A 10,626-nucleotide genomic window follows, 5' to 3' on the forward strand; every position below is an offset into this window, starting at 1 on the left:
TTATAAAACATCACTACTGTGCCTTCTAATATAGTTAGATTGTGTCTGAGGGCAGGGACTGTCTCATTCCTACACGTCCAAAGCTTCCTAGCACCGAGTAGGCACGAAATCGATGCTGTGGTGTTGGCAACACCTGAATTCGAATCCTGACTCCACTATCTCTAGGTCTTTGAGACACAGAGGTTGCTTTCCTCCTCTGGCCCTTAGTTTAATCATCGGTAAAATGGGAACAGTGGCAAAATCATGTGTGGAAGAGCTGGCAGGTTCATTTCGAGTTACCCCAGACTTTAACTAAGAGAAAGAAAACATTGGGAACCTAAGCTGAAAATAAAGTCAACGTTTATCACCTCCTTAATTCCCAAGCATTTTTCCTCGCCCTTGGTCACCCCTCTTCCACCTCCCCCAGCCGCCCTCCGTTTCTTCAAGATTCCCCTCTAGAGGGCACGCAAGCTCTACCTCTCTCGCGTCTCACTTCCGTTCGCCTTCATTTTTCATTTTGCGCATGTGCACACTTCGCTTCCCGGCGGCCGGTACCCTCGCTCAGGTGGCTGAGCCGAAGATTGCACCCACTACGCCTGCGCAGTCTCAGCCCCGCCCCTCCACCGCCGTCCCCGGAAACGCTTCCCTCCTACGCTGCAGCTGCCGTCGCTGGCGCTTTGCCTCTCTAGGCCGGCAGGGCTTCTCCTCCATGGTCGTGTCTGTCAGCCGTGTTTCGGAGGCCAGCAGGTGAGGGTGGGCCGCCCTCGGACGCTTCGATCCTCGAGTCCGTCACCAGTGAGTGAACCCCAAAGGAGCTTGAGTACGGGCGGGGACCGAGCAGCCGGAATGAGCAGGATTTCCCCTGACTTTGGGAATGGGTCTGTCCACCCGGCCCCCCCCCCTTCCTGGAATGGGCTCGCCCCCTCCATCCCAGTCCCTCCTCCCGGGCGGGGGGGGGGGCGTTGCCATGGTGACGGCCCGCTGGCTGAAGGCAGACGTGTGTCTTGCAGGGACCGGGGCGGCCTGGGGCCCATGGCGCGGCGGCGCTGATCCAGGCCCTGGCCGCGGCCGGGCCCCGCAGGCCGGCATGGCGGGCCAGTTCCGCAGCTACGTGTGGGACCCGTTGCTGATCGTGTCGCAGATCGTCCTCATGCAGATGGTCTATTACGGCTCGCTGGGCCTGTGGCTGGCGCTGGTGGACGGGCTGGTGCGCAGCAGCCCCTCGCTGGACCAGATGTTCGACGCCGAGGTAAGATCCCCGGGCCGGAGCGGGCGGGGTCTCGGCCTCACCGGGTGGGATTTGTGGTCCGACACTACTGGGCTCTAGACCTGGCTGGGCCACCTTCTCGGTTTGTGGCCCCCAGAAAGCGATGTCACCTTCCTGAGCCTCAGGTGGACCCTCCATAAAATGGAATGACTGATAACAGAGAGGCAGGTTAGTACAAAGGAAAGGGCCTGGATGTTCTAACAGATAGGCCTGCGTTCCAGGCAACCTAATACAGCTCTCTTCTGACACGCTGAGAAAGTGACTTCACTTCTCTGAGCCCTGGATTCTCAGATGCCATATTGGGGAGGGGGATGGATAAAAGAACGTTCACAGAGGTATAATGGAAACTGCCCGGACTCTGGAGTCAGACAGGCCTCCGTTTAAGTTCCACTGACCAGCTGTGTGACCTGGGGCAAGTGTTGCTACCTCTCTGAACCTCAGTTTTCCTGTCTGCAAAATCATGAGAGCAGTGGCAGAGAGGTCATGGACTGCAGCGCAAAGAACTGGTACTTGGGATTCAGAAAGGCTTAGTGTCCAGTCTAGCCCCAAACATACTGTGGGACTTTGGATGAGTTTCTTCACCTTTCTGAGCCTGTTTCCTCCTCTGGAAACTGGGCAGAAAAATCCTCAGCCAAATGGGAAGAGACCCAGAGGGGCCTCTGAATGTGAACATGCTTCATAAAGTGTAATGGAGGCCCAAAAGGTGTTTGCGTGTGAGAGGCACCTGTGGTGTATGGTCATCAGCACAGTTCTTGGAGCCAGGAGATGTGGGATGGAATCCTTGCTCCTGCTGCTTATTCTCTGTGTAGCCCTTGGGCGAGTTATTATCCCAAAAGAGGTAAGAATAACAACAATCATAGCTTTACAAGGTTGTTGTGAGGATGATATGAGACTATGGATGTCAGAGGCTTTTGTGAACTGAAAGTTGTGCAGGTGTTTGGTATACAGTAGTGTATCAAGAGTATTGGAGGTTGCACACCCACCAGGTGCCTAGTGGTAGCCTCTTAGGAGCCTCCGTCCTCTTGGGAAGGGCGTGGAGGAATCCTGGGCTTTGTTGAAGAGCGACCTCATGCACACAACGTGAATTCTAGACCAGGGGCTGGCAATCTTTTCTTTCTTGTTTTTTTTTTAAGAATGGGCCTGAGCTAACATCTGTTGTCAGTTGCCAATCTTTTTTTTTCTTCTTCTTCTCCCCAATTCCCCCAGTACCTAGTTGTATATTCTAGTCGTAGGTCCTTTCAGTTCTGGTATATGGGACACCACCTCAGCATGGCTTGACAAGCAATGCTAGGTCCGTGCCCAGGATCCAAATGGGTGAAACCCTGGGCCACCGAAGCGGAACTTGTGAACTTAACCACTTGGCCATGGGGCCGGCCCCCTGGCAAACGTCTCTTAAAAGATGAGATAGTAAAGATTTTAGGTCACAACTACTCAACTTTGCCACTGTACTAGCCGTAGACAATACTAGCAAATAGGTGTGGCTGTATTTCAATAAAACTTTTTTTTACAAAAATAGGTGCCTGGCCCCTGGGGCCATAATTTGCTGAACTCTGTTCTGGACCTTACTCTTGCTCTTTACTTACTGTATCACTTTGGGCAAGTTACTTAACTTCTCTGAGTTTTCATTCCTCCTTTGTAAAATGAGGATAATAATCCCTTCCTAGCTGCTGCAGTGGGTCCGATGAGATACCGTAATGGATGTCTGTGAAAGCACCTTGCTGGAAATGGGCTGCCATACAGATGAAGGGGGCTATTGTCTTCTGTGCTCTGGGAAGAATGCTTGTTCCTTAGGAGGCTCTGCCAAGTCACCTCTCCAGCTTATTTCTATTTGTGATTCCTCCTCAGATCCTGGGCTTCTCCACCCCTCCAGGCCGGCTCTCCATGATGTCCTTCATCCTCAACGCCCTCACCTGGTGAGTATCACCAGTTTTGCCATCCAGCTTTTGGGGTCTTAGCACTGACACTAACTTCCTACATTTGGACATGAGACAGGGTGGCACTTGTTCCTGGGGAGTGGTGGACTAAAGTGGGCGGCAGAGGCCAGTTCTGGGACTGGCTCCATCATAGAGCTCCTTCCATTGTGGTTTTGACTTAGCTGGAAAGCTCTGATGTCACTCTGTGCATGCTGCGTGTGGGACAGCTTCCATCTCAGATCACCTCCTTGATGTGGGACGAGGTGAGGAAACGGTTGGACTGAAAGTCAGGAGAACTGGGTTCTATTCTTGGTCCCTGTGCCATTGGCCAGGTTACTTTCCCCCTCTCTGGGCCTCAGGCTCCTCATCTGTACACAGGGTTTCACTCGGTACCCTCTAAGATCTCATGACCGTTGCCTGTCTCTTAAGAGGCAGTGTAGCATAGTGAGTAAGAGCTCAGGCTCCGGAGGCAGACTCACTTGGCTTTGAATCTCAGCTTTACCACTAGTCGTGACCGTGGACAAGTTAATCTGTCTAAGCCCCAGTTTCCTCGTGAGTAAAGTGAGATGATAATATTATCCATTTCATGGTTGTAAGGATTAAATGAGCTAATTCACAGGAAGTCCTTAGAGCAGTGCCTTGCATGTTACTGTTCTTGACCTTACACTGGAGGCTGAAAACTGGTGGACTGACTTTGACCTAAATTTGTGTCCCAGATACATTCTCTTTGGCTTACATAGTGGTCAGCCCATGCATGGTGTTCAAAAAATTTTCTCACTTAGTTGAAAATCAGGGTATTTTATATAAAAAATCCAGATTTCTGGTTTCTCGTGAAAAATGGGAAGATGATTGATTCCAGGCCAACCTTCTAGCCTGATGATTTGCCCAGCTGCAAGTAACTGTTGTCCCCTCTGTAGATGGAACATGTGTGCTTCAGGGCGCCACAATCCCCCCTGATCCCTAGGGTCCCCCTGAGTGACGGTTGCCATTTATCAAGCTCATAGTCTGTTTTTCTTCTCCCCAGGCTGATTCACTCTCAACATTACCTGTCAGGTTCTTCTAGGCATCTAATAATGGAATTCTTGCTTCACACTTATCTCGCTTGCTTCTGACCACTATGCTGTCATCCTGCTTGTCCCCATTCCCCGAAATAACCTAAGGCCAGGACAACCCAGTGACAACTCACTGCTGTCCTCTCCCCACAGTGCCCTGGGCTTGCTGTACTTCATCCGACGAGGGAAGCAGTGTCTGGATTTCACTGTCACTGTCCATTTCTTTCACCTCCTGGGCTGCTGGTTCTACAGCTCCCGTTTCCCCTCGGCGCTGACCTGGTGGCTGGTCCAAATCGTGTGCATTGCACTCATGGCTGTCATCGGGGAGTACCTGTGCATGCGGACGGAGCTCAAGGAAATCCCCCTCAACTCAGCCCCTAAATCCAATGTCTAGAATTGGGTCCTTTGGACACCCTGCTGGGCACTTGGCCACCCCCAACACCTTGGGCTGCTTAGACCCTCCAGATGAGGTCCAGCCCAGGCTGAGAGGAACCCTGGAAATGTGAAGTCTCCGTTGGTGTGGGAGAGATAGTGAGGCCCCGTCAAGAAGGCAGGTAGCAGTCAGGGTCACAGCTGCAAGAATGGCCTCTGACTGCTGAAGCCTTGGTATCTGGGAGGTCAGCAAGGGGACCTCTTTCAGGGTAATAACAGAATTGGAACCATGTCACTCTTGAGCCACCATATGTATCACCAGCCTGTTATTTTAAAAAAGAAAAAAATCAAGGATATCTGATTGGAGCAAACCACTCTTCTAGTCATCTGTCTTACCTCCCTGGGACAGCTGCTCCCTTTGCCGTGTTGCTGAACCGCAGCTATTCTGTTTGGAGAAACACTTGGTTTCTGGATCCATAGCCACAGAAAGAACTGTAGGTACAAAATATTCAGCTGCTGTCAGGGAGAGGATGGCAGATGGAGGCATCAAGCACAAGGAAAATGCACAACCTGTGGCCCGCTACATGCCTGTGCACGTGCACCCATGAACCCATGACCGACTTTCTTCCAGTTCTCTACTGAGTTCCCACCCTGTTGCCAGCTTTCAACAAGGCCAGCCTTAGGACCCCGAGAGGAGTCTCAGCATCGCCCCCACCCTGACCCTCATGATAGAGTCACTGCCCATTCTCTAGGAATGATCAGACACCCCAGCTCCCACTGGACCTCGGTTCTGGCAGTAGTTCCTTTTTCCTGCCTTATTTGGAATTCTGTAACAGGAAGGGTATGATGGGTGCCCAGAGACAGGAAGCCCAGCCTTCCAGCTCAACCTGCTCTGGTAGTGTCAAGGGAGATAGGAATTTGCTGCTAAGATTTTTCTTTGGGGTGGAGTGTCCTCTGTGAGGGGCTTGCAGCTGTCCTTCCTATGTATATAAATACAGTATTTTCCATGATTCTGCCTCGACTTGCTTTGTAATGCCATGGTTGGAACTGTGAGAGATCAGAGCAGCTAGGCAAGGGAGCTATCAAGAATTGCTAGGCCACTGTCTCCTTTCCTGAACCCCAGGTTATTCCTCCATTTGGTTAAAATGCAAAGTTACAGGGGACTCCCACCCCCTCCACCTACAGCCTCCTGTTTGACATCTTGGTGAACCACCACGACTCTCAGGATTCCTTCCCCATTTGCTGGTGACTTCTGAACGTGCCTGGTGGAACACACTGGTCTAGACCCACTTCTGCATGGAAACCATGGTATTCCTCTTTGGATCCTGCCCAAGAGAGCTGTCAGTTTTCAGCTGTCAATGTTAGGGACACACAGACGGGGAGTTTTGCTCTCTCCTCATGAAGCCTTTCTAGCTTCCTGGCTCCCAGCCCTGCAGAGTAGGGAGTTGAGGCTGACAGGATGAAGGTTTAAGAGGGAACATGCCTGGGCAGAGACTGGGAAAGTGCTGGGTGAGACACCTCAGTAACTCGGGGTGCTCTGGCCAAACTGGAAGGAAGCAGCTTGTTAATGGGACTAATCCTGGCTGCCAAGTCCAGGAGGTAAGACCAGCTGAGATGGCTCCTCCTGGGTGTGTGGATTTCCCCCAGACACCACAAACCCTGAAGACATGTGACTAATTTTGAGAAAGGCATCAGAGGACTCGCATCATGTGGCTGCCGTCTCCCCTGGTCAGCTGCGGTGGTGGCTGCTCCAGCTGGTTGGCACATCTCCTTGGGAGTTTCCTTCAAGGGCTCGTGCCTGTTGTGCCTGTCTTCTCTGATGACAAATCTCTGCCCCTCGAGTGTTAATTTGATTTTCAGGAAACTGCCAAAAGTCAGGGAAGCCAAATTTTTTTTTCAGTAATATAGTGACTGAGCTGAATGACAGTTGGAGCTAGAAAAAATTATCTTAATGAGATTTTTTATGATTTCTAAAGTAACAATAAAAGCAGTGTCTAGAGGCAAGTTCCAGAGAGAACTGGGCGATAGCAGTGACATGTTTGTCATTTTAGTAATAACATCTACTGACTGCTTAATAAATAGATGTCCAGCAGTGGGCCAAATGCTTTATGTCCACTTCCTCACTTCATCTTCACAACCACCCTCTGAAGTAGGGAATATCAGCTGTATTTCACAGATGCGGAAACTAAGAAACTTGCCCAAGGTTCCATGTTAGGAGCTGGCAGAGCCAGGATTTGGGCTCCAGTCATGACATTAACAAACTCATTCAGAAGACATTAATAGTTAAGGATGTCTGAGTTCTTATTGGTTAAACAATCTGCGCTCTATACGTTCTCATCCTATTGTATTGTTTTAAATACTAAGGATGTATGGTGCTTTATAAACGTTACTGGCTTTCTCAGAAAAACTGATACATGGTACATTAAATAGGGCCACAGATTTCCAAGTGAACATAGGAATGTAAGGAATGTTTTTATTTCCAAAGCATAAAGGACAGTACCTAGATCAGAAAGTTACCTCCATCCTACCACTGAGTTGGTGTGTCTCTTGACTTTCTATGAGTCTGAAGCCTAGACCTTCCTTCATCCCACCCACTGCCTGAAATTGGACCAATAGGAGGAGAAGTGGAGACTATTGCACAGCTGGGGCTCAGGATAGTCTGTAACCTGGACGGAGGACAGGAAAGGAGAAAGGGATGTCTAGCTCACAGGGTGCCTCTAACCCCTAGTTCTAGGCAGCCCTGTCCAGATCAGAGCCAAACGGGGTCCAGGATGGCAGCCAGCAGACACCAGGGGGCAGAGTGGGAAGCTCCAGGTCCCCCTGAGTCCTGGGGTGTACACGGCTCAAACAGGCTCCCCTGGAAGCAGAATTTCGTAGGCTTTTTCCTCAAAAACTCTCAGATCAGGAGAGCTTCCTCTTGGCAGTCCCAGAGGGCAGTCAGTGCGCAGGTGTGGAACTCCTCCCTGTATCTGTAGCCCAGGGACCACAGAGCCTCAGAGGCAGGGGTTGTAGGAGTGGATGAAGGTCCCAAGAGAGGCCCTCTGTGGAGAGGGAATTAAAAGCCACCGTCTTGCTTGAGGGTTTCTGTAGGAAAGTAGCAAAGGGGGGCAAAAACAGTATTGAGAGAAGAGTGGGTAGAGGGAGCCGAGAGTTTTAGTTCCTGTTCTTCCACTCCCTGGGCCGGTCACTGGGGATCCTAGGGGTCCGATGCTAGAAGGCTTTGGAGAGCTGCAGCAGAGCGTAGGGTGAGGTCCTGCAGTCCCGCTACCAGCTGTGAGACTTTGGATAAGATACTTAACCTCTCCTACCTTGGTGTCCTCGTTTGTGAAATGAGGATGGTAGTTCTTCCCTGGGTGGTTGTGAGGATTCGGTGAGATGTCACGTGTAAAGCACCTAGCACTGTGCCTGGCACACAGGAAGTGACCCGTAAATCTAAGCAGTTGTAGTTATGTATTTATTTTTTTTAAGTTTCTTTTTCCCTCCCCAAAGCCCCAGTACATAGTTGTATATGCTTGTTGTAGGTCCTTCTAGTTCTTCTTTGTGAGCTGCTGCCACAGCATGGCTACTGACGGACAAGTGGGATAGTTCCTCACCTGGGAACCAAACCCAGGCCACTGAAGCAGAGCACAGCGAACTCTAACCACTAGGCCATCCGGGCTGGCTCAAGCAGTTGTAGTTATTGGGCGACCAATCTCCCCCCCACCCCCCGTTTTACAGAGGAGACACCTTTCTTCTGAGCCTCAGTGTTTTCAACTGTTAGATGGGGGACATGATTGCCCGTGATCTCGGTACAGCCACCAAGTTTTGAGTTCCTATGTGCCGTGTGCTGCAAAGTAATGTATGTATATTCTTACTTGATCCACTGAGGTGGGCACCATTATTTCCTCCATTTTGCAGACAAACTGAGGATTAGGAGCAAACAGCTTTCCCTAACATCACACAGCTGATAGGAAGCTAGGCCTGTCTGCCCCGAAAGCCTCATCCGTTTTCCATGTTCCAGTCATGTTTGAGGGACAAGATCCAGATGGGGGAGAGACCAGTCTGTCTCTCTCTTGGATGCCATTTTAGCAAAAGGTTGTGAACATGAACATAAGACTGGCTTTTTAACAAGCAACTAGTTCTTTAAAGGTAGGTAATTAGGCAGCTGCTCATAATTGAGAAACAGGGCCAGTACTGGCCTGGGGCTTTCTTATGGTGCAGGGCCAGGGAACGGGCATGGAAAAAGGCCAAACATTTGTTCAGCACCCCACAAACTGGCTTCACCTACATCAAACCTGGTTTACTCAAAGCCCTCTGGAATGGATATTAGTATCCCTGCTTTATAAACAGATGAAATAGTCTCAGAGAGGTCACGTGACTTGTTAAAAGTCACTCATTCAAATCCTTTAAAGTTAATTTTTCCCCCAGCTGACTGTTAGGGAGCCATTTCCAGGGTGGTTTCTGATCCGTGAGATCCGCTCAGCCTCCCCCCCAAATCAGGATCTAACTGAGCCCACAAGAGGGAGCCTCAGATTGAGGTGGTTAAACAAACGGAGTGTGGTAGCAGGGAGACCCCAATCTTGCGATTGTGGGAGGCAGGTTGCTCAAGGCCCAAGTGCCAGTGCCGGTGGGAATAAAGCTGGAAGGAGTGCACGGGCGCCCTGGCTATGCTGGGTCCCAGCCTAGGCACACAGGCACACGGCTCCTTGATGGCATTACCAGCGGGCAGCCTGGCGGGCTCTGGCTCCCTATGGGGCACAGCGGGAAGTTGCCAGTCTCCCCCAGGCCCACGCCTTTCCAGCCCCCATTTGGGGCTCCCTGGGCAGCTCCCACGAAGACTAGTGGGGCGGGGCCCCCGACAGGGTTTGGGATTTGGCTTGGGAGCGCGCTGTTCTAACCGCCACTGATAGTGTGCAGGCCAGGAGTTCACGCGCGCGTTGATGGAATGGAAGGCGTCTGAGACGAAAGACCGAGTAGAGGTTACTGAAGGTTATGAGACGGATGACGTTCAGCAAGGGAACTGAAATGGAAACTGCTCAGGACATGGGCTGGGGTGCAAGCTGAACTGGAAGACAGCTTGAAGCGGAGGGCACTGGGTTGGAGGTTGCGCGGGACGTGGCGGGGGCGGAGGGATGCCGAGTAGGGCTGGGGGCGCAGCGCCAGGACGCCGGCCGGCGGGGGAGCAGGGGGGCGCGCCGCGGAGGCCCGGCAGCCTCACCGACGCTGAGCAGGGCCGCGCAGAGCAGTCCCACGCCGGGGCCCCGCTCACCCGTCCGCGCCGCCCCGGAGGAAACGCGTTCCGTTTTCTGCCGGCGCCAGTGCCCCGGATGCCCAGTCACGGTGCTGAGCGCCAGTGGGGAGGAGGGGTGCGAGCGGGCGGGTTCAAAGGCAGCCCCTCCAATCCCTCTCTCCCAATCTGGCGATCTCCATCGCTGCCCTAGCTCCGTCCGGGGGCGGGGCTGGGGGCTCTGCGCCCTCGAAGGCTCCGCTGCGTTCCCGAGGGCGCCCACTCCGCGCAGCCCGCTCCTGGGGAATACGGAGGATTATAGTCTTCGTCCGGAGAACGCCCGCGCTCCCCGGGTTTTCCTTTCTCAACTGCATGTTTGGGGTCCTATGGCTCCTACGGACTGAGAGTGACCCCGACCGGTTGGGGTTGACCAGGGCTTAGGGTTGGAGGGTGGCACGTGTCATGTCACACGGGAGCAGTAGGGACGCAGTACCAACTCTCCGCCTGACTCGGTGCTTTCCTGACCCAGGTGGGGTACATTTCGAGGCCCAGCGGACATCCGTTTACTGACACCTGGCCCTGCGCTAATCAGGTCGCAATGCCGGTGCATGACGGACCCGATGCCCCGTTGCGTCTTTTTCTTTCCTTCGGAAACTGGAACGGGGAGCAGCCAGGAGACCTATATCAGGAGTTCTTGCTGCGCCACTTCCTAGCTGTGTGAGCCTGGGCAGGTCACTTGCCGGTTCGGCGCCGCGGTTTCCTCGTCTTCTTGGCTAGCAGGGATATTGTGAGGCACCTGGCACCAGGAAGCACCCGACAAATGCCCCCTCCCCCCCC

The 10,626-nt window shown here is 52.5% G+C and overlaps 1 protein-coding gene and 1 long non-coding RNA gene across 6 annotated transcripts in view; one reads left to right on the forward strand and one right to left on the reverse strand.

The window, feature by feature from the left end:
• The first annotated feature begins 54 nt into the window (after nt 1–54).
• The window catches only part of SYS1 (SYS1 golgi trafficking protein), a 31,353-nt gene continuing 20,781 nt past the window's right edge, over nt 55–10,626 (forward strand). The window contains exons 1-4 of one of the 5 annotated variants that reach the window (XM_001500614.7): nt 55–774; nt 990–1,228; nt 3,092–3,159; nt 4,365–5,593. In XM_001500614.7, coding sequence (XP_001500664.3) covers nt 1,067–1,228; nt 3,092–3,159; nt 4,365–4,605 — 471 coding nt within the window. In that variant the 5' untranslated portion in view covers nt 55–774; nt 990–1,066 and the 3' untranslated portion in view covers nt 4,606–5,593. Of the gene's footprint in view, nt 775–989; nt 1,229–3,091; nt 3,160–4,183; nt 5,594–10,626 lie in introns of those variants that run through there. The other 4 variants (XM_014735179.3, XM_070247143.1, XM_023626625.2 and 1 more) reach the window with 4 other exon arrangements.
• Nucleotides 7,026–10,578, reverse strand: LOC138920079 (uncharacterized). Its single transcript, XR_011430737.1, has 3 exons — nt 10,407–10,578; nt 9,832–10,088; nt 7,026–7,667 (listed from the first exon to the last, which is right to left on the reverse strand). It is a non-coding gene; the product is annotated as an uncharacterized lncRNA (long non-coding RNA).

Source organism: Equus caballus, chromosome 22 (genome assembly GCF_041296265.1).
Source record: "Equus caballus isolate H_3958 breed thoroughbred chromosome 22, TB-T2T, whole genome shotgun sequence".
NCBI classification, from domain to species: domain Eukaryota; kingdom Metazoa; phylum Chordata; class Mammalia; order Perissodactyla; family Equidae; genus Equus; species Equus caballus.